Source organism: Chionomys nivalis, chromosome 7 (genome assembly GCF_950005125.1).
Source record: "Chionomys nivalis chromosome 7, mChiNiv1.1, whole genome shotgun sequence".
NCBI lineage: Eukaryota > Metazoa > Chordata > Mammalia > Rodentia > Cricetidae > Chionomys > Chionomys nivalis.
The window spans coordinates 56,999,664-57,022,793 of record NC_080092.1 but is presented as its reverse complement, the minus strand read 5'-3'; the positions used below and the strand labels follow the sequence as shown (position 1 = coordinate 57,022,793).

The window sequence follows — 23,130 nt, the reverse complement described above, 5'->3', positions numbered from 1 at the left end:
TATGCGTCTAAGATCAAACAGCGGGGTCAGGGAGGTGGCTTAGCTGCTTAACGTGCTTGCCACCAGCCTGGCAACCTGAATTCCACCTCCGGGACCCACCTGGTGTAAAGAGAACCGACTGCCACACTGAGTTGTCTACACACGCGCACACACACACACACACACACACACACGCTCGCTTGTATGCAAGCAAGCACACATGCACACACACACATACACTAATAAATATCTTTAAAATTTTTACAAATAGTTATTCAAATTATAAAGACCAGAGATAGAAGAAATACAAACAAGCTAATACAAACTTTATAATATTTAAACCATTGATACTATCTGGTATGCTAAGGATTAAAAGATAGGCATTCTATTATAGTGCTAATGTAAGATAAATATACATTAAAAGAATTTTTGTGCCAGGCAAGTGGTATGTATTTATAATTCCAGGAGCAGCACTTGGAAGGCTGAGGCAGGAGGAACATGAATTTGAGGCCATCCTGGGATAAACAGTAAGAACTTGTCTCAAAACAAAACAAACAAAAAAAAGAATATTGCTATAGTAGCAAAAATATTTTTAAAACTCTAAATAACTAGTACCATGGTGATTAAATATTTTTCAGTATGTCCTATGGAATACTATAGATATTAAAAAGAGAACTGTGAATAGGGTGTACCTCTGTAGTACAATGCTCATGTAGTCTACATGAGCCCTTGGGTTCCACCTTCTCCATTGGGGAGAGAGAAAAAGAGACAGACACACAGACAGACAGACAGACAGACAGACAGATAGACTAGGCCAACTATACAGAAAAGGATTTCCAGAATATACTAAGGGGGATAAATGGATGAGAACAAATTACTGAACAATAAACATAATGCAATATAATTTGTGGCCATAGTGGTTAAAATGTGATGGGCGCCCGCTGTGGTGTATAATCATAGAAGGCTCACCAGGAAGAACATCTAACTGCTGGCAGTGTTGCCTCTGCAGAAGGCTGCACACGTGCTGGTTCTGAGTGTGTATACGTGATGGTGGAATGAAAGGGAACATCTTCATTTTCTTCCATGTTGTATGAGTTTTTCCAATAAATGTGACTTGCTGTTTATTACGTAAGCAGGAGGGAAAGACAAAATAAGCGAAAGTGATGAAGCTAATTGCAAGTTAGCAGGATGCTGGAAAATACTTTTCAGGGGCTGGAGAGATGGCTCAGTGGTTAAGAGCATTGCCTGCTGTTCCAAAGGTCCTGAGTTCAATTCCCAGCAACCATATGGTGGCTCATAACCATCTGTAATGAGGTCTGGTACCCTCTTCTGGCCTACAGGCATACATGCAGACAGAATACTGTATACTTAATAAATAAATGAATAAATATTTAAAAAAAAAGAAAATACTTTTCAGTATCATGTCCATGTGTTTTGAAATCTAGTTAGAAAATGGACTTTAGCACTTCCAGAACAGACACACGCATAGCACGTGCTTTTGCCAGCCATGAGGGTCTCATCATTTTCTGAAGTGTGAAAACATCATGTAAGTGTCTATGAAGAAATCATTCTGATTTTTCCAAGAAAGCTGGAATAGGACATTGAAGTCCAAAGACAAACAGTGCTCAGACAGGCGCATAGCCAACCTTGGTGTCAGGCCCCTCATTTTATTACCCTGTCTCATCTCCGGCACTAGGGTAAAGGCTAAGGAATAATATACATGGAGACATTTAGTCGTGCACTAAATACCGTCTGCACTCACTCTATTGTATTGCTCCCAAACCGTTTGCTATTGAATAGTATAGTGTGCTGTCGTATCTGCCCACAAGCTGCTAAACTATAAACACAGCATGTTAAGTATGAAAGGCAAGGCAAAAGCATAGAGAACAAAGAAAAACTCAGAAAAAGCAAAGCTAAGATTTTATAGGTTGTTGAGAATGTGTGACTGTCACGAAGGAGCAAAGTCCATGTTTTCTGATATTAAGGATTTAGAAACCAAGTGAGATGAATGTGAGAATGGCCTCTTTTCTTTTCTTTCTTTTTTTTTTTTCTTTTTGAGAAGGTGTCTCATGTAGGCTGGCCTCAAATCCACTATGTGGCTGAGTATGACTTAGAACTTCTGATCTTCCTGCCTTAGAATTACAGTCTGTATCACAGGCTTTTTGGGCTGCTGGGATCTCAAGGGAGTAATGCATCAGAATCCAGGAGGTACTGGGCTGGAGACATAGCTATATACAAAGGTCTGAATTCACTCTCCAACATCCCGTAAAACCAGATGCACACCTGTAATTCCAGCAGATGGGAGGAGGTAAAGGTAGGAAGATCAGAGGGCCAAGATCACCTTCAATTCCATGGGGGCTTTGAGGCCCGCCTAGAGTACATGAGATATTATGTTTTATTTTTCTGTTGTTTCTTTGTTTTTGAAGAATTCAACAGGTGGGAAAAGATACAAAGAAACAGAAAAGAAGGTCTGAAATAGCCATAGTACCGGTAAGAAATTGAAGGGTTCATTGGTTTGTTTGGTTTGGGGATAGAACCCAGGACCTCATGCATTCTAGGCAAGTGCTCTACCACTGAGCTACCTCTCCAGCTGAGCTGCCAGCCTAGCCTGTAAGTGATTTTTGTAGAAGAAATTACTCTACTATTGTAGCTCTACTGCAATGATTGTACTAATTAACATCAATTTTATGAAGCAAGTTTTTTTAATACTTAAGTCTACAACTTGCACAAATGGGGCGGTCATTCTCATCTATACAACTGTTACTTGAATGAGGATGTGGAAAGTGATCTCAGTGTAGCCAATGGGAAGGCTAAGTTTGAAACATCTGGGAGCTTGCATATATGCATGACTGAGTGCCTCTGTTGTGACCGTGGGAATGGGAGCTGCTGAAGCTAACTGGAGATTATGATCTTCTTTGCAAGAATGGGCATGCACAGTGAGCCACAGTACCAATCAAAACAAAACTGGTGTCTAGGATGTAACATTTGGAACCATCCAAATGTCAATCAAAACAAATGCCAAGGTGTTACACTGGATTCAAGAATAATGGACAGAAAAAGAACCGGTTATCATGACAAGCCATGAACTAAAACAGCTGGTAAAGACAAGAGATTGGCTGGGCATGATAGGTTGGGCATGATACACGTTTAATTCCGGTATTCAGAAGGCAGAGGCAGGCAGATCTCTGTGAGTTTGACGCCAGTTTGGTTTATGTAGTGAGTTCCAGGACAGCCAGGGATACAAAGTGAGGCCCTGTCTAAAGAGAGAGAGAGAGAGAGAGAGAGAGAGAGAGAGAGAGAGAGAGAGAGAGAGAGAGAGAGAGAGAGAGAAGAAAAAGAAGCATCAAGAAGGCTAGAGGGGGCTTGAGAGATTGGCTGCTCTTCCAGAGGTCCTGAGTTGAATTCCTAGCAACCACATGGTAGCTCACAATCATCTATAATGAGATCTGATGACCTCTTCTGGTATGCAGGAGTAGATGCAGACAGAATACTGTATGCATAAGATAGAAATAAATTTTAGAAAGAGGGAGCGAGAGAAGGCTGGAGAGATGACTCAGAGATTAAGAGCACTGGCTACTCTTGCAGAATACTCTGGAATCAATACCTAGCACCCACATGGTGGCTCACAAAGGTCTGTAACTCCAGTTCCAGAGGATCTGATGCCCCCTTCTGGCCTGTTCAGTTACTATATGTACATACATGCAGGCAAAACATCCACACAGATAAAAATAAAACATCCTTTTTTTGGTAAGCACTAATTAAGAATAAGATTTAGCATAAGAACTAAACTACAGTATATTCTGTGCTCCCTAGCTGTACTGGAACTTGCTCTGTAGACCAAGCTAGCTACAACTCAGCTCTGTCTGCCTCTTCTGAACGCTGGAATTCAAGGCATGGGCCACCACCCTGGATCAATATATTTTTCTATTTCACGACTGTTGTAGAAAACTGGGTATGGTGGCACATTGTTTTCCAGGATGGAAGCGGGAGGACTGTGCATTTGTGCCAGCCTGGGCTACATATCTAGTTGCAGACCAGGCTAAACAATATGGTGAGACCCTACCTCAAACAAACAAACAAACAAAAATGCTAATATCACCTACTTCTAACACTAGTGTAGCCAAAGGCCACACACCATTTCCATAAAGGTCCTTAGGGCTCTTAAGCACCATCACATTCGATTTGGTTATTATGGGTGACAACACCTTCACAGAGACCCACCTGCCTCTTGCTCCTGCATTCTGGGATTAAAGGTTTGTACCACCCGCCCAGGGAGAAGGAGGTCTATTAACATTTAATGGGCATAGACCAGTAATTTTGACATCCTCTACTTTTACTTACTTGTTTGTTGTAGTTCTGAGCTCAAACCTTTAGGAGGTTATAGAGAGGGGAGCCGTCATGGAATAACAAGTCTTGGTCGAGCCTAGTGGTACAGGACGATAATTCCAAATACTCTGGGGGCTAATGTAAGATGACCACAAGTTCAATGCTTGCCTGGGTTGTAGAGAGAGATCAATGCCAGCCTGGCAAACTAATGAGACCCTGCCTTAAAATAAAAAGTAAATACAGGGCTGGGTGTAGCTCCATGGCAGAGTAGTGGCCTAGCATGCATGAGGTTCTGGGTTTAATCCCCAGGGTGGACACTGGGCTCACTCTCCCTCTGTGTGTGTATGGAATGTGTGAGCAGTCTGCATGGGTGCACATGGAGGCCAGTCAAGGACTTCGGGTGGCCTGCCCCAACACTTTCTGCGTTCTTCCTTTGAGACAGGGTCTCTCACTAAAATGAAACTTGGCATTTCATTTAGGTTGACTAGTCATGGAGCCCTCAATCTGCCTGTCCCAACCCCACCATGCTGTACTGGCATGACAGCCATGCCCAGCTTTTTCCATGGGTGCTGGGGATTTGAACTCAGGTCCTCATGTTTGCATAGCAAGTGCTCTTACTCCCTGAGCCATCTTCCCAGTCCAAGACCCTGTCTTGATCTTATAAAAAGAACACAGGCTGCACAGTGTCTATTAATAGAGTATAGCTCCCTCAGAACAGTAGGACCTCGAAACACTAAATTGACAGGAAGGGGTTAGCTGAGCTCACCAGCTCTCACTAGCAAAGACTGTCCAAATCACTTCCTGTTTCCTTAGCACCACTTTCTATTGACACAGCAAGAAACATTATGGGGATCCCTCTTGAGGGGTTCCTGTTATCTTTTCACCTCACTCTTCCGTTTCCTCAGAGAGGGACCACACAGTTCCCTCACAGCCTGCTGGCCCACTCCCTTTATTTATGTCTCTTTTGAAATAGGATCTCACTGCGTAGTTCAGATGAAGCTCAACTTGCCATCTTCCTACCTGGCCCTCCCGACTACCGACAGAGGTTACAGGTGTGTGCCACCACACCTAGCTTCCAGTCACCTGCCAAAGGGTATGTTCCTCGAGCTTTAGTTTTGCTTCATTGATTGTCTTTTGTATCAAAGACTGACTTTAAGTTCAACATGCAGCTGAAGGTGACCTTCAATTTCTAATCCTCCTGCTTCCACCTCCCAAATGCTGGGATGACAGTTATGTACCAGCACACCCAGTGTGTGCTGTGCTAGGGATCAACTCCAGGGCTTTGTGCTCCACCAACTGAGTTACATCCCCAGCTCCTTTTCCGAGTGCATGCCTTATGTGTGGGATTTGAGGTATTATTAAGTTCTCTATAATGCCTTGTATCACCTGTATCCCATGCCACAGAATAACAGGAAATTATCTTTAAAAGCCCAGTTCATTTGTGAGAGTATCACAAACTCATTTGCATATCCAAATCCCTCTTCTCTATAAACTTCCGCACTAAATTTCTATGAAGAGCATACCATCTGTTTTTCTCCAGCCAAAAGTATTTTTCCCTCCTTGCTTATTGTAAACTGCTTGGCCTGTCATTGCTTCTCCTATTTTTGTTTGTTTGTTTTTGAGACAGTGTTTCTCTCTGTATCTCTGGCTGTCCTAGAACTTGATTTATGGGCCAAGCTGGCCTTGAACTCATAGAGATCCACCTGCCACTGCCTCCCAAGTGCTGGGATTAAAGGCATGTGCCACTAATTTTTTTAAAAAATTGTTACATTTATTTATTTAGTGTGTGTGTGTGCACGTAGGTCAGAAGATGGCAATTGGAGCTCCCTAAATTGCATGTCGAGGCCCTGTCCAGTGGATCAGCAGGCCGTTGGGGACTGTGTGCAGCCTGTCCTTGAAGAAGTAAGAGTGAGGTGGAGGAGTGCATGGGATTAGTTTTTCTCCTTTTACCATGTGGGTGCCAGGGACTCGGGCCATTAGGCTTAGTGGCAAGTGTCTTTTCCACTGAGCCATCAAGCCAGCCACAATGCAGTTTTTAAACTAGTATCTACCTGGACTCTTTTAAAGAGCCTACATGCTTTTGCACTGTACAAATCCCCTAAATTGAACTTGCATTTCCGGGACAGGCACCAAAGCTACAGAGAGACCCTGTCTCGAAAAAAAAAAAAAATACAGGTAGCTCAGAAACAATGACAGGAAAACAGGACAAGCGTTGATGACAGGAGGGAACCTGGTGTCACCACTCCTCTGCCTCCAGTCCTTCAAAGGCTATCCGTTTCCTTATGACAGCGCTCCACCCAATTCTCCAGCCTCTACTTGTACCACTCTGCCCTTGACTTTCAAAACCCCACATCCTAGCCAGGTCCTTTCTTCCTCATGGCTCTGCACACACTGTTACTTTGGTTCGCCATCCCTTTGCTTCCGCATCGTTGCAGCTTAAGAATCACTTCCGGAGAGAAAGCTTCCCCAGCGGCGTCCACACCCTTGATCTCTTAGTACATCTCTCAGTGTGCACTGTCATTGTCTGGCTTTGGACCTATCACAATTACATCTTCATTTGTATGAATACTATCTCCTTCCGTGCAGTTAACTTTGTGGTGGCAGGCACTTGGTGGATCCGGTTCTTCGCTGAACTCAGCACCCAGCCTAGCTGCCTGTCGCCAGTAGGAAGGTGTTGAATAGTAATTGAACGAGTGGATGAATGACAGAAACACTTAGCCATAGGATCTAGGCTGTTTTGTTTGAACCGGCCCTCCATTCCCTCAACTGTTAAATTGGGATTAGGGTAATTACAAACTTCGGAATTGCTCTGTGGATTAAGAGTCAAGGTATATAGTATGCTTGGTATGTGTATGACATATAATAAGCATTAGGAAACATTAGCTATTATCATCATTAAAAAACAACTCTCTAAGTAGCCGAAACTCTTAAACATTGTCAGTAGGAATGTGAACATAATACCCTTTCTTACAGCTGTAAACACAGGTAGATCAGACCACTTAGCAATCTTACCTCTAGGTATACACTTCAGTGAATTAAAAACTTACACAAAAATGTAGACAGGAATGTTTATAGCAGCTTTATTCACAACTCCTCAGAACTGAAAACAACCCAAATGTTTTCAAATCAGTGAGTAGATAAATCAGTGGAGTACTCACGGCAAGAAACAAATTGAGGACACAAGTAATAACCTGGAGGAATCACAAATCCACTATGTTAAGTGAGGGAAGACTCAAAAGGCGACATACTGTATGATTCCACTTATATGGAATTTATATGACATTCTGGAAAAGTCAACACTCTAAGACTCAGGCCAGTGGTCTCCAGGCACTAGAATGGATGCGTAGAAAAGTAGGGGGAAGATGGCAATGTCCTAACTGGGTTGTGGTGTGCTTACACGACTATGTGCATTTATCAAAGCTCATGGCATTGGAAACCGAGAAGAGCTAATTTTACTGTATGCAAATTATATCTAATTTGCAATAGAAAACTAAATCGATAGGTAAAGCTGTGCTTTCCTTCAGGAATGGCGCACATGGTTTCCTCTCTCCTCCTACTCCCTTTCTTATCTCTTTTATCTTATTTTCTTAATTTTATGTGTATGGGTGTTTTGCCTGCATGTACATCTGTGCACCATGTGCATGCCTGGTGTCCAAGGAAGCCATAAAAGCCCTTGGAGCTGGAGTTTCAGACTATTGTGAGCGGCCACGTGGGTGCTGGGACTTGAATCCAGCTCCTCTGGGAAAGCAGCCAGTGTTCTTAACTGCTGAGCCATCTCTCTAACCCCTGTATTTGTTTGTTTGGTTTTTTTGTTTTGTTTTGTTTTTAAGACAGGGTTTCTCTGTGTAGCTCTGGCTGTCCTGGAACTCACTCTGTAGACCAGGCCGGGCTCAACTCACAGAGATCCGTCTGCCTTTGCCTCCTAAGTGTTGGGATTAAAGGCGTGCGCCTACACTACCACCCCAGACCTAGCCCCTTTATTTTCTTAATTATGTGTATGTCTGTCTGCCTCCTGTTTGTGAGAGCTCTTGGGAGGCCAGAGAGGATGCTTTATGCCTTGGAGCTGGAGTTGCATTTGGTTGTGCGCTGCTCAATGAAAGTACTGGGAACTAAACTCGGGTCCTGGATCCTCTGGAGGAAAAGAAAGCACCTTTAACTGCTGAGCCATCTCTCCAGCCTTTGTTTTTGATTTTGTTGTTGTTATTGGTTTTTTTTTTTTTTTTTTTTTTTTTTTTGAGACAGGGTTTCTCTGTAACTTTGGAACCTGTTCCGGAACTCGCTCTGTAGACTAGGCTGGCCTCAAACTCACAGAGATCTGCCTGCCTCTGCCTCCCGAGTGCTGGGATTAAAGGTGTGCACCACCACCACTCAGCTATTTTTTAATTTTGAGACACAGTTTCACCACATAGTCCAGCTGGCCTCAAACTCCGTCTTCCTACTTCAGTTTTCAGAGTATTTACAGGCATGTGCTACCACAGCCAGGTGGTACCTAAAATTTCTGATAATACTATATGTTCATTGTAGACATTTGGGGAAATGTAGAAAAAAATTATTTCTTTGTCATTGACTTTTGGTTGAGACAGGGTCTCATGTAACCCAGGCTGGCCTCGAACTCACTCCCTGTCCTCAGCCTCCACCTTCATCCATCTGGGATTATAGGCTAGTGCCATCACACACAGCCAATTTTGCTCTCAGAAATATATACTCTACTTTCTGAAACACATTGTGTGTATATTCCTATGGCATTAAATAATTTTCAAAACCATAATTTTATGAGTCAACAATATATGTGTGCGCCAGATGCACGGAGGTCAGAGGACAACATGGGAGAGTCAGGACTCTGTCCACATGTTGGTTCCAGGCAGAATTCAGCCATGGTGCTTGGGGACAAGTGCTCTACTGGCTGAGACATCTCACTGACCCCCACTCTCCTCCTGCAATGTAAATTTTTAAGCATTTCTTTGTGGCTAAAAATTATATTGTTTACACAAATATTTTTTGGCAAACTAAAATTACAATCAAGTTCCATCCCCAACACTACAACTTTTTTTTTAATGAAAAAAGCCAATTATATATATTCCTGAAGCAATTTCGAAAAATAATAGAAGTTCAAGCAGGGCCAGAGACTCCTTCATCGAGGGTTTCACAATGTTGAACTGGCAAGGCAACCTTCCCTTGGCTGCAACTCCCTCATTGTTCCTGAGGCTGCTGGAAAAGTGGTTCCACAGGGTGATCTGGCTCCTCTCTTTGTGATGTACAAGGTTAGACATCCTAACATTTCCTGTACTACCAGCTTCAATTTGCATAATACTTCCAATATTTAATGCTCACCCCACCTAACGTGGCAGTAAGCAGGGCAGATGGGAGTACTTTGTTCAAGATCATAGGCTTATCAAGAGTGTAAATACGGATGTACATGCAGCCCAGATATTATTCAGTCTCAAAAAACAATTCCCAGCGTTGGGTCGCTTTGTCCCCCAACCCCACCCACAACTCTGTCCAGTGGATCCTTATCTAAGGAGCAGGTGCTCTCCCAACCTCAAATGTCCTTGGCAACGCTGCCACTTACCAGCTGGGGTCACTTCACTCCCGATGGCAAGGGGACACATACTGTCCCTTACCAAGGGGGCCCAGCGAGCGGGTGGCACGCTGGTTTCGTGGCCCTCGGGGCTTGCTGCCCATCCGTCGCGACTCTGCTGGGGCAGCGGCTCTCTGGGGCGCTCCCACGACGCCGAGTCGCCGGTAGGGGGGGAGGGGACGCGCCCTGGGCGAGGTGGAAAAGGCCTCCACCGGTGGAAGGACCGGCAACGGGCGACCAGGAACCTGTGGTTAAGGGCTGTCTGGGAATAACCCTGGGACTTGACAGCCATGCCTCCAGAGGTCAGTCCTTCGCTATCCCAGAGTCCCCCGGTTCCCGGAAGTGCCTGGTTCTCCGGAAGTGCCCGGCTAGCTGAAGGAGTAGCGGCTTTCTCGAGCGCTGTACCTGGTGGGTTGCAGGTCTGGGGTCCTGGTGACAGCACAGGAGCAGGGTTGGAGCGGGCCGTCGGGGCTGAGCGGCGGGATGATGGAGGAGGAGGAACTGGAGTTCGTGGAGGAGCTGGAGGCCGTGCTGCAGCTCACGCCTGAGGTGCAACTAGCCATCGAGCAGGTGAGCGCTCCACCCCCTCGGAGGGAGCTCTGGAGGACCGAGCGACTTGGGGTCCGGGCGGAACCCACCCTCCTAGGCTGGAAAGGTGGCAGCCCAGCGCGCAGAGGGGGTCTGGATTTTGGTGGAGGTGGGAACGGGTTTCTCAGCTCATGGATCGAACGCGTCCTCTCTAGGCTCAGGTTGTCACGCTCTGCCGGGTTTGGGCCTTTGACAAGGATGAACCTAGGAGAAACTGCGTGACTGGATAATTCAGGTTATGGGAGATTGTGAGACCTCATTCATTTTCCAGACTAGTGCTCTTTCTTTTCTCAAGCCCTTGCAGTGGTTTGGAATTGGCAGCAGGAGACTTTCATTCCAGAAGAAAATGGTAGAATAGGGTGGTGTGTGTGTGTGTGTGTGTGAAAGAGAGAGCCCGCGAGCGAGAGAGGCACACGCTGGAGTTATCTGGGAAGAGGAAGCCTCAGTTGAGGAATTACCTCCATCGGATTGGCCCATGGGCAGGTCAGTGGGCATTACCTTGATTGATGATGTAGAATGGCCCAGCCCACTGTGCGAGATACCACCCCTGGGCAGCTGGGCCCAGGCTGTATAGAAAAGCAAGCTGAGCAAGCCAGTAAGCAGCGTTCCTATGGTTTCTGCTGAGATGCACTGTAACTTGTAAGGCAAATAAACTCTTTTTTTCCCAGGTTGCTTTTGGTCATGGTGTGTTATCACAGCAATGGGAAAGCAAGCGGAGACAAACCTTTACCGTGATTAAAAGGTTGAGGGCCAGCGATGTGGTTCAGTGGGTAGAGGCGCTTTGTCACTAAGCCTGATAGCCTGAGGCTGTCCCCCAGGAACCCCAGAGTAGAGGGAGAGAACATGTGTTCATCAGTCGCCCCTGTTGTGCACCCCCCACCCCAACATACGTAGGCCACACATATATACAGTATATACATAAATACAGTAAAAATGTCAAAAGGTTAGGAATATCTGCTATTTGGCTTACGTTGGAGAATATTTCTGAGTCCTTTCTTCCTGACAAGAAATTCTCTTGTTGACTAAATCTTGTTCAGTATATTAAAATATATGGTAAAGATTTTAGAAATAATTGTTTAGGCCCCATATAGGTTTTGTTCTTGATGAAGGGAGAGAGGTCTTCCTTAAAGGAATTGTCATGGGGTTATGATGGAAAAAGACACATTAGGAGCTAGGGCTATGGCTCAGTGCAGAGCATATCTCTGAGCGCTTGTGTCATGTGCCCCAGGATCTAGGTTCAGTCCCAGTACTGGTGGAAAAGAAAGAAAGGGAAGAGTACGCCCCACTTAATGACTGCCGGGAAGTTTGCCCAATGATATATTAATTCTACACCACTATTAGTATATATGGACAATTAATGCTTTTTCTTTGTTTTTTTCCAAGGCAGGGTTTTTCTGTGTAGCCCTGGCTGTCCTGGAACTCGCTTGGTGGACCATTAATAATTAATAATAATAATAAACCTTTAGTCCAGTAGTCTGCCACTGTACTAAATACTGTGGCATTTATATTGTACCACTTACAGATTCACTATGTGTGCTCTGGGTGATGCTGGTCTTACTCCTATAAAGCACATCTTTACATCCCAAGGATGCTATCCCATTGGGTAAAATTGGGGTGCAGGGACCATGCTCCTGTAGCACCTGCTTCCTTCAACCAGGAAATGCCTGCATTCCAGTTGTGCTTTAGACTTCCTAGGCTCTGATGGCAGAAACAGTACAGTTGAAATGGATTAATAAAAATGCTGCAGGTCCCCAAGCGGTGGCAGTGGGCCCTGAGAGCAGCCAGTCCCAGGCAGGGACGGCTGCAGGCCCCAGAGCGGTGGCTGATTCAGGCCAGGGAGACAGAATGGCGGCAGGCAAGAGACAGAGACATGGATAGGCATGCCATGCAGAGTAAGGTTGGATATTTATTCAGTGGGTTATAGAAGTACGGAAGGGAAGAGGGAGAAGGGGAGAAGAGAGACAGAAGCTGCCTCTTCGAGAGGGAGATGGAAAAGAGCAGGAACTCAGCTGGAAGCTGAAGATCAGCCTGTCTCAGCAGATAGGGGAGGGAGTGGGGGTGGCTTGTCTCTTAAAGAGACAGAACAGATCATTACATCAGTCAATTACTGTTTGAACTGGAAATATCAGAATATCATGTTGTTATTATCATTTATGATACATTTATTTTTTTATTTCTTTTCTTTCTTTCTTTCTTTCTTTTTTTTTTTTTTTTTTTTTTTTTTTGATTTCCAAGACAAGAATTTTCTGTGTAGCCCTGGCTGTCCTGGAACTCACTCTATAGACCAGGCTGGCCTTGAACTCAGAATTCAGATAGCTGCCTACCTCTGCCTCCTGAGTGTTTGTTAAAGGCATGGGCTACCACTGCCCGGCTACATTTTCTAGTCTCACGTTTTCAAGGTTTAGTCAGCAAACACTTGATGTCAAGATGAATTTAGATTTTTTTCCTTACTTTTAATTGTTCAAAGTCCTAAAAATCCTGCAACTAGTTAAACAATAGCATTATTATAAAGAGTATCAAGTTAAGGGTTGATATAACAGAATCACATTTTACCCGGAGGTGAGTTCCAGAGGCAATGCATAAAATGAGTACCACCACAGCCATGTTCCTCTTGAAATCCTCTAAACGACCCATGAAATACAGTGTCTAAATAAAGGTGTCTGATAAGTCTGGTGCTTTCTCTGCCAACACTGGGGCCAGGCGTTCTCTTTATAGGTGTCACCGATGAAGGAGCTTAAGTCAAGGACAGCGTTGTGTGGAATCTTATTAATGCCTGGGATGGCACCCAGGGACAGGAAGAGAGGAATGAAAAAACTGGGAGCAGTTAGAGGAAGTGGATAATTCATTTACTTCCTCATACCCCTCACAATGGCCGGTGCTGTTTGCAGCACTCCCTCTGCCGAGGGCATGTAATTAATTGTGTAATCACATGTACGCGTGGTGCATTCCCAATATAGGTGTACAGTACGGAAGTGAAAATGCTAAGCTTTTAAGGAAAATACTAAGCTTCATCTCTCACTGACTTTGCCTCCTCATGGAAGTCATAAATTCCTTTCTTAGCAAGACTTTTTGATTCGTTCATTTTTATTCTTAAATCAAAACAATTACTTATTTACTATTTTGTGTATATATGTGAGCCCGAGTGAGTTTCTGTGCACCACAGATGGCATCAGATTCCCTGGGACAGGAGTTACAGACAGCTGCCTGTAGCTACTGTGTGGTTCTAGGAACTGAACCCAAGTCTTCTGCAAGAGCAGCAAGTGCTCTTGACTTTGAGCCATCTCTATGATTCTTTTTTGTTTGTTTTTGTTTTATTTTTTGAGACAGAGTTGCTCTGTGTACCCTGGCTGCCCTACAACTCACTGTGTAGACCAGGTTGGCCTCAAACTCACAGGTGTGTGTCATTACCACCTGGCCATGATTCTTTAACCCTTTCATAGGAAGCTGTTCCTCTGAAGATTACTTTACAGAGTTTTATATGTCTTGAGCTGGTAGAATTTGGTTCCCAGAGGATCACTGATTTTTCTGTTGTTTTTATTGTTATTATTGTTTGTTTTTTAATTATCATATTTGTGTGTGTGTGTGTGTGTGTACATCTGCACCACAGAGTGTTTGTGGAGGTCAGAGGATAACTTGCAGGAGTCAAGTCAGTTCTCTTCTGCAACACGTGGGACCTCGGAAATGAGCTCAGGTCCTCAAGCTTGGTATAAGTGGTTTTACCTGCTGAGATAATCTTGCCAGTCTCTGCCCCCACATACTGTGTTGGAAACAGTCTTCTGTAGCCTTCACTCACTGTCCAGCTGATTGACCTTGAGTTCTGGTCCTCCCAGCACTCACCACCTCTCAATTACAGGCTTACACCATACCCCAGCCTTTTATAACCCACCTGTTACCTGTTTTTCAAGTTGTGACTTTTGGGGAGACTTAGTTATATTTCTTAGAAGATAGTTTTCTTTTGCTAACCTGAATGTAAGTTCTCCATCTTTTGATGCTATCTGAAGCATAAAGATTCCTCAGGGCAAGCCGAGCCTGTAGCTTAAGTGGTAGAGGATTGCCTAGCACAGATGAAGCACGGGGGCTTGGTCCCCAGCACCACAATATATACATATATATGCACATACATATTGTTTTTGTGTGCAGAGGTCCCACATTTTTTCTTTCTTTTTTTTTCTTTTTTGCAATATTGGGGATTGAACCTGGGGCCTCTGGATAGATAACATTTCACCAGAGTTATATCAAAAGAGAGTTCTTTCTTCTTCTTTTTTTTTGAGCCAGAGTCTCCTACTCACTCAGGCTACTTCAGATTTGCTGTGTAACTGATGATGACCTTGAGTGCCTGAATGCCCCTTGCTTGGGCTGCAGGCTTTGTGACACAACATGTGACTGCACAGACAGAAATAAGAAAATAGTGAATGGTGAAACTCAGTGACTGCGGCTGCCCAGGCGAGGGTTTCTGTGTCCTCTACTGTGGGAGGGCTGACATTGCAATCTTCAGTGTGTAATACCCAGCACTGCAGGTGTTAAATGAAATCATCGTGTCCTCCTCATCCCAGAACTGGTTTCTTCTGACATAAAACTGTGCGTGTGTGTATGTATGTATGTGTGTGTGTGTATATATATATATATATATATATATATATATATATATATATATCTTTTTTCTGTCGCAGTTTTGGAAGTCTAAAATCTTGAATCAAAAATATTAGCAGGAGCCAGGCATTCTAGCATACCCCTGTAATCCAAGTATTTGGGAGGCTAAGACAGGAAGGAGGACCAGTTCAAGGCCAGCCTGGGCCTTATAATGAGTTGCAGGGTAGCCTGAACTACATAGTTCATCTCTCAAAGACCAAAAACAACAAACAGCATCAAAAAACATCATCTGCAGGCCTGTACTCACTCTGAAGACTCAGAAAGACTCTTGCGTTGGCTCTTCTTGTTTCTGATGGTTACAGGCACTGCTTGATGCTTCTTAGCCCGTCTTCTTGTGGCTTTCCTCTCTTGTTTCCTCAATACCTGTGTCCCATATTTTCTTGAATATCCATTGTATGTGAAGCATTATAAAATGAAAAAGTTGGAATTTTTGGGCCAGGCGATGGTGGTGCTTGCCTTTAATCCCAGCACTCGGGAGGCAGAGACAGGTGAATCTCTGTGAGTTCGAGGCCAGCCTGGTCTACAGAGCAAGTTCCAGGACAGACTCCAAAGCTACAGAGAAACTGTCTTGAAAAATCAAAAAAAAAAAAAAAAGTGAATTTTTTTTGTTTTTGTTTTGTCTTCAAGAACCTACTGTTTAATACAAAGATTGAATTTTGAATCCCCTATTTTTATAATTTTATTCCCTTGTTTTAGTAGTATTCTTTGTGTGTACGTGATGTGATGTGTGGGTGCTCATGTCATAGCATTTATGTGGAGGTCAGAGGACAACTTTGTGAAGTTGGATTCTGGGGATCCAACTCCGGTTGCTAGGCTTGCTTGACTAGTACCTTTGCTCCTGAGTCATCTTGCTGGTCCTGTTCCTTCTAATTGGAACAAAAACCAAAACGAAAAAAGCCTAAATAGACCTGTGCTTATCTGTGGTGTCCAATGCGGTTTTAATCAATAACCTGTTATTACGTAGGTATTTCCAAGCCAGGATCCTCTTGATCAAGCTGACTTCAATGCCGTTGAGTACATCAATACTCTGTTTCCAACAGAGCAAGTAAGTAAACAGCTTTAGGTTTTCCTTCTTCCTGATGGCTTTGGCTCATCCTGTGTGTTGTGATTGGTGTGATAAACAAATGACATTAAGTTCAAATCACTTAAGTTCAAGTGTAACTAACTGGGTCAATTTGCCAAGTAGCATGGGGTTCTTTGTTTGCTGAGCATAGTTTTAGAAGTTTGGCACCTCTAGTTTGTGAGAGTCTCCCTCAGCCCTTACCGAAGTCTGTGTTATAAATTGGGGGCTTATAGGAAGGAAAAATGGGAGCAAGGCAGGTAGGATAAACTCCAACTTACAAAGCAATATTTAAAATGTAAAGTTGTAGACATTTTGCTTATATTCTCTTGTGTGATTTGCCTAGATGGGGTTTTCTCACAGTAATCCAGAGTTAGAAGCCAGAAAATTTAGGGAAGACCAGGTAGACTTTGGCCCACCCGCCCACCTTCTCCCCCTCCCTTCTTCCTTCCTGCCATCCTTTCTCTCCCTCTCTCTTTCTAGACAGGGTCTAATATAGCCCAGCATGGTCTTCACTATATAGCCAGAATGCTCCTATTGCCTCTGCCTCACTGGCACTGGGTGACAGATGTGTGCCAACATGCCCGACTTTAGGTTTTTCATTTCTTCACTAAGCAGATGTTTACTGGGCACCTGTCATGTGCTGTCAGTCACTGTTCTGGGCACAGGGACACATCGTTGCCACCGAGGTGTGTGTCATCAAAGCGGAAGGGACACAAGGGAGAGTGCGGTGCAGAGACAAGAGCTTTCTTAGGAAGATCAGAACCCAGGAGCTGTCCGCCGGTTCTCGAAGGGTCCATTTATTTAGTCAGCCAGCCAGACTCCCAGTCATTTATGGAGTACGCTAGGTACTGGAGACTGTTTAAGAAACTAGAGAGAAATGGGCAACATGCACGTTAGTTCCGATCTCACGGGGTGCAGTGTGGGAAGGAAGACAAGGAATAAATCAACAAGAAGTGATCCAGTATGGCTGACGATCTGCTGGGAGCAAGTGTAGCTGCCAAACATGGTGGCAAGGACGGGGCCTTTTAAAAGAGCCTGAAGGGAGGCTCGCTCTGAGCTGGCTCCTCTTATACTGAGACCTAAGAGACAGAGGAGCAGGCCTGCGGCAGTCTAGTGAAACTGCTCGAGCCAGAGGTAAAGGCAGGAAGACAGGGAAGCAGGTCATTCTACAGGAGGAGCAGGAGGACAAGTGAGGAGTGATGCAGAGACCATCAGAGATGCTGAGAGCCTCGTGAAGAGGCTGGATGGAAAGATCACGACCTGACATGGAGCCGCCCAGTGTGTGCGTGAAGGGATTAAGTAGAGGCCTATGTGGATAAAATGCATTCATTCATTTACTCAGTAAAAGTGCTTCCTCTGCCTAATTTGGTGGGGCTGGAGGAGAGAAGTTTATCTGAAGATGCAGACACATTAAATAAAGAAACCAAATAAACAAACTTTTTTGACATTTTAACTCTGGTACACACCTGGAACCCTACTGTAGGAGGGTCATGAATTGAGGCCAGCCTTGTCTAATGGCAAAATCATGTCTAAAAAAATAATTACAAAAAAAGAAGTTTTACTGATCTCAAGATGCTCTGAGTCTTTGTTATCAAGAAGAAAGAGAAAAGGGGAAAAAAAAGAAAGAACAAACAAACCCCAGGTGACAAGTTCCCCGGATTCGTTTTTTAAAGCATCAGTTTTCCTAGAAAGAAGAGCAGGGCGGAATACGCACAGCATATACACCTTCCCGAGGAAATGGCCATTTTCCCGGATTATCAGAATGAAGGAAATGCGTTTCAGTAATGGATACATTTAGCAGTACAACCCCATTGCCATCAAACCAGATGAATCATCAGAGAAGATGTACATCTTCCAGTGATGTGCGCAGTCGCTGCATTCCCTCGGGCCTTTCCTCCAGCTCCAGGGACGACTCCCACGTCATTGAAGGCTGTGCTGAACTTGGGCTTGTCTGCTCCCTCAGCATAGGTGGAAAGGAAGGTCAATCATCGCAGAGAGGTAGCATGGCCTGGGGGTGTAGCTCAGTGTGCACCAGGCACCAGCACCTAAAACAAGCCCAAGGATGGATCTGTCTGTCTGTCTGTCTGTCTATCCGATCTATTGATATCTAGATATCGATGTAGATATGTATGAACAGTGAGTAGAATCAGACAGATCTCCACAACCTTAGACAAAGATCTGCCCTGTCAGAATCGACTTCCTGAATTTTATTAACCAACCTAGAGGAGGAGGATTGTGTGCCTCATACTAAAGGTTAGCACTCTTTCCTCTCCCTCACGCCTGTCCATAGGAAGACTGCGAGTCTATCAGCTAATGAAGTGTAGGATCTTTTTGAGTGAGTGACAGAGAAAGGGGGCGGGAGACTTAGGGATTGAATCTAGGGCTTCGTGCATGCTAGCCAAGTGCTCTACCACTGAGCTATGCCCTGACTCCTCTTTTCTGTTCTTTTGATGACCGTGGACTGCCAGGTCCTTGTTGTCTTCTAATCTGCCTGTCCAGTGTTTCTAGGGATGGCAGAAGGGCCGTCAGATAAATATGTCTTTATGACCTAATCTTTTTCCTGTCAATGGGCCTTGTCTCCAGGTCTTTGCTGTTTATTTATTTTTGTATGTATGTGTGCATGCAGGTTTATTTGCTCAAGTGTGCTCCTGGAGGTCAGAGGACAGCTTTTGGAGTTCATTCTCCTCATCTACTGGAGGGGCCGGGAATCAAACTTGGCAGGCTTGCACAGCAAGTTCTTTTGCCTGCTGAGCCATCTCACCTGCCCCCTCTGATTTTAAAATGCAGTTGTACACCTGCATAATTATTTCGGGTGACTCTTAGAAAGCAGTGTTATGGTTTAACCAAGACCTTCCTGTCTCAGGACTATCAAATTCAAGAAATGCACTGTGGTGCAGTCAGTATCACTGGTGTGGAGTGTCCTCCCAGCACGTGGCTGAGTGAAAAGGCACAGCGCAGTCTACCCTTGGGTGGATGTGCTCTTTACTCAGACTGAGAAAGTGGAGAAGCTGCAGTCGGGCAGCACAGGGCAAGCGGAAGCCTGCATTCACTGCGCCGTCTAGATTTTTGGTCATGTATATGTTTTAACAATTTTAAATATCTTATAAATATTTTATATTTGTAATTAAAAGAATTTTATAATGTATAATTATATACACTATATACATAGTTATACATGATATATAAATCATATTAATTTTGGTAGTGTCCCTGATTTAGAAAGGTGTGATGACAAATTCCTAACTGCCATCATTCAGATTTCTCAAATGCTAATTAAAAACATTTTTATTTTATGCATATAAGTGTTATGCCTGCATGTAAGTACACCACATGTGTCAGAGCCCAGAAGACAGTGTGAGAGAGGGTGTGGGATCCCCTGAAACTAGAGCTACAGATGTGGGGAGCCACCAGTGTGGATGCTGGGAACCAAATCTGGGTCCTCCGCGAGAGCAGCCAGTGCTCTCACTCACAAGCCATCTCTCCAGCCCCTTAGTGCTAACATAACATAAATTGTTGGTGGTGGTGTTTTTGGTTTTTTTGAGTTAGAATTTCTCTGTGTAACAACCTTGACTGTCCTAGAACAGGATTTGTAGACCAGGCTGGCCTTGAACTCACAGAGATATTCCAGCCTCTGCCTCTTGAGTGCTGGGATTAAAGGCATGCACTACCACAACCAGGTTTTAAAACATTTTTTAAAACTTGTGTGTGTGTGTGTGTGTGTGTGTGTGTGAGAGAGAGAGAGAGAGAGAGAGAGAGAGAGAGAGAGAGAAACAAAGAGACAGAGAGAGGCAGAGAGATAGAGACAGAGGAAGAGAAGAGATTATATACATGGACTGGTGAGAAGGCTCAGTAGGTAAAGGCACCTGCCACTAAGTCTGAGGACCCACATAACAGAAGAGAACAGACTCACAAACTGTCCCTTGACTTTTACACTTAAGCCATGGTACTTGTGCGCATGTGCACATGCGCACACACAAGTAAATTAAATTTAATAATAATGTTTATTTTTTATTTATGCATGTATGTGTGTCTCTATCTGTGTATATTATGTGTGCTCGGTGCCTACAGTGGTCAGAAGCGGTTGTCAGAGTCCCTTGAGCCGGATTTACAGGCAATTATGAGGTGCCTGACATGGTGCTGGGAACTGAATTCAGGTCTTCTGGAAGAACAGCAAGTGCACCTAACTGATGAGCTATCTCTCCAGTTCCCCCTACCCCTACAAAATATTTTAAAGACTCTATACACATTTCTTGAATGTGATAGTCCTTAGACAAGAAGGTCTTGGTTAAACTACAGCATTGTTTTCTAAGAATCACCCAAGATAATTATGCAGATGTACAGTTGTATTTTAAAACATATTAGAAAGAATATATACTTAAATATAATATAGTATATATTTAATATAATATAGTATATATTATATTAAAATATAAAAATATATTTTTTAAAATATTTATTTATTATGTATACAATATTCTGTCTGTTTGTATGCCTGCAGGCCAGAAGAGGGCACCAGACCCCATTACAGATGGTTGTGAGCCACCATGTGGTTGCTGGGAATTGAACTCAGGACCTTTGGAAGAGCAGGCAATGCTCTTAACCTCTGAGCCATCTCTCCAGCCCAAAATATAAAAATATTTTAAAGAATATATGCACACTTAATCCCAGCACTCAAGAGACAGTCGTTGTTGTTTTAAGAGAGGGTTCCAGAAGAGTTAGTAGGCCAGGAACTGTTACACCCATATTTTTCCTTTTAGAAACTCAGGGAGGTTGAAGAGCTGCCCTTTAGCGAGTTGGCACAAGGTCCTGAGCAACTCATTGGCTGTTCCTACAGTGATGGTGATTTAAATCACACCCAGTCACAAACACCCCAGTTTGAAGGGATGAACCTAACAATAGGACTAAACTCACCCCCATTGCCTTGGATTGCCCATTTAAAGCAGCTTTTCTTTTCTGAGTTTCACCTTCTCTCTCTGACTGCTCTTGGATTTCTGAAAGTTGAGAGTAAACCTTGGCTTAAAAGGAGAGATGTGGATAGACTACTGTGGCGCCTCAGGTCTGTTCCTGGAAGCCTTCTGGCTTCCTCCTGTCAGCAGAGAGCCAGAAGCAATTTATAAGCATAGTTCCTCCTGAGAAAGTTTCTGTTGGGGAAGAAGAAAGGGGAATTGGAAAATTGCTGTCCTTTCCATCTTCCACCAGGGGGCACCATTGCACCACATTTTCTCTCTAGGTCCATTTGTTTTACTATTCTGTGACAGTCATTATAACTGAATTAGAATGTAGGCAAATACTCAGAGGCAAAAAGAAGAAACATTGAAATTATTCCTTCCCTTAAGCTACTAGATTCTAGATTCCATCCACTGGCATGTTACAGTATGTGGTTTTCCAGACATTTCCCTAACGCATATACATCCATAAAAATAACTTATTTTTTTAGTGAAGGGTAACGTATTATAGAGAGGTTTGTCATTTGTTTGTTTGTTTGAGACAGGGTTTCTCTTGCCACGCTGTCTGTCCTGGAACTCACTCTGTAGAACAGGCTGTCTTCGCGTTCACAGACTCACCTAGCTCTGCCTTGAGTTCTGGGATTAAAGGTGTGTGCCACCATGCCAGACTAGTTTTCTTTTTTTTTCCTTTGAGAAAGGGTCTTATTGAGTACACTGGCCTCAAGCTTGTGATCCTCCTGCCTCAAAACTCTTGAGTCCTGGGATTGTAAGGTGTGTACCATTATGCTTAGCCTTAGCAAACAAATATTAAGTGAGAAGCTTAATGAATTTTCCCAAGTGAAGGATGCCATCACTCAAGCAGGAATTCGAGGACTGACATGGTGTCCTCAGAAGGCCTCTTGGCTTTTTACAGTCACTGGCTTCTTTCTGCTTCTAAGGTGAGAAATAATTTCACCTGTTCTAGAACCACATGAATGGGGTTGTGCAGTCCATACCCTTGTTCCTGGCTCTCCCCAGCAGTGGTGTGTGAGTAAGATTTAGACATTGTTGAGGCTGGTAAGATGGCTCAGCACTGACTGCTCTTCCAGAGGTCCTGAGTTCAATTCCCAGCAACCACATGATGACTCACCACCACCTGTAATGAGATCTGGTGCCCTCTTCTGGCATGCATGTATACATGCAGGCAGAACACTATATACATACTAAATAAATTAATTTTAAAAAAAGAATTAGACATTGACATCCAACTATCTTCATTCATCCCATTTCTTTGCTGTAGTTTATTTTATGATTTTGTCTGTCTTTTTTCCCTTTTATTGAAACAGAGTCTTTGTAGTGCTGGCCAGCCTTGCCCCACTGGCTCCTCCTCCTGATACTGCACTAAGAGTGCACCACCACACACAGCCCACAGCCTTATGTGTTAGGAAACGCTCCATAGAGGTGCAGATGATCTCTTAGGCTTTATAGGTTTGCAGTACCTGTCACAACTCCCCAGCTCCTCCGCTGCAGTACACAAGCAGCCATACACATGGAAGTTGACTAATGAGAACAGGTGTAGGTGTATTGTCAACTACTGCAGAGTTTTAAAAAGAATTGCTCTGGGAAGGTGGCTCACTGCCGAGGGAAGAAAGTGTGGGGACCAAGTTTGGATCGTTAGCACCCATGTAGACACTGAGCGTGGTGGTAATCTCAGCACTCAGGAGGTGGAGACGGGTCTCCAGAGCAAGCTAGAAGGGAAGACTCGATGAATTGCTGAGCTCTGGGTCCAGTGAGAGACCTTGCCTCAACATGCCAGGTGGAGAGTGACTGAGGAAGACTGCACATCTGTGTGCTCACGGGCTGTGCAAACATGCATACGTACATACACACATATGTGCACATATATACAAAACCAAAGTCAATTTTTAAAATAGGATGATTTTTTTAAAAGAATTAAATGTAGGATCAAGATTAAACTTTGAGGTATCATTTCCCTGTGAAAGAGAACTCCAGGAAGTGGA

The 23,130-nt window shown here is 44.0% G+C and overlaps 2 protein-coding genes across 2 annotated transcripts in view; one reads left to right on the top strand and one right to left on the bottom strand.

The window, feature by feature from the left end:
* The window catches only part of Tlcd3a (TLC domain containing 3A), a 28,389-nt gene extending 18,225 nt beyond the window's left edge, over positions 1-10,164 (bottom strand). Inside the window, exon 1 of the mRNA XM_057774846.1 lies at positions 9,875-10,164. The gene's annotated coding sequence lies outside the window, so the exon portion shown is untranslated. The remainder of the gene's footprint in view (positions 1-9,874) is intronic.
* Positions 10,165-10,252: 88 nt separating this feature from the next.
* Vps53 (VPS53 subunit of GARP complex) overlaps positions 10,253-23,130 on the top strand; it is a 143,252-nt gene continuing 130,374 nt past the window's right edge. Inside the window, exons 1-2 of the mRNA XM_057774953.1 lie at positions 10,253-10,453; positions 16,086-16,166. Coding sequence (XP_057630936.1) covers positions 10,367-10,453; positions 16,086-16,166 — 168 coding nt within the window. The 5' untranslated portion in view covers positions 10,253-10,366. The remainder of the gene's footprint in view (positions 10,454-16,085; positions 16,167-23,130) is intronic.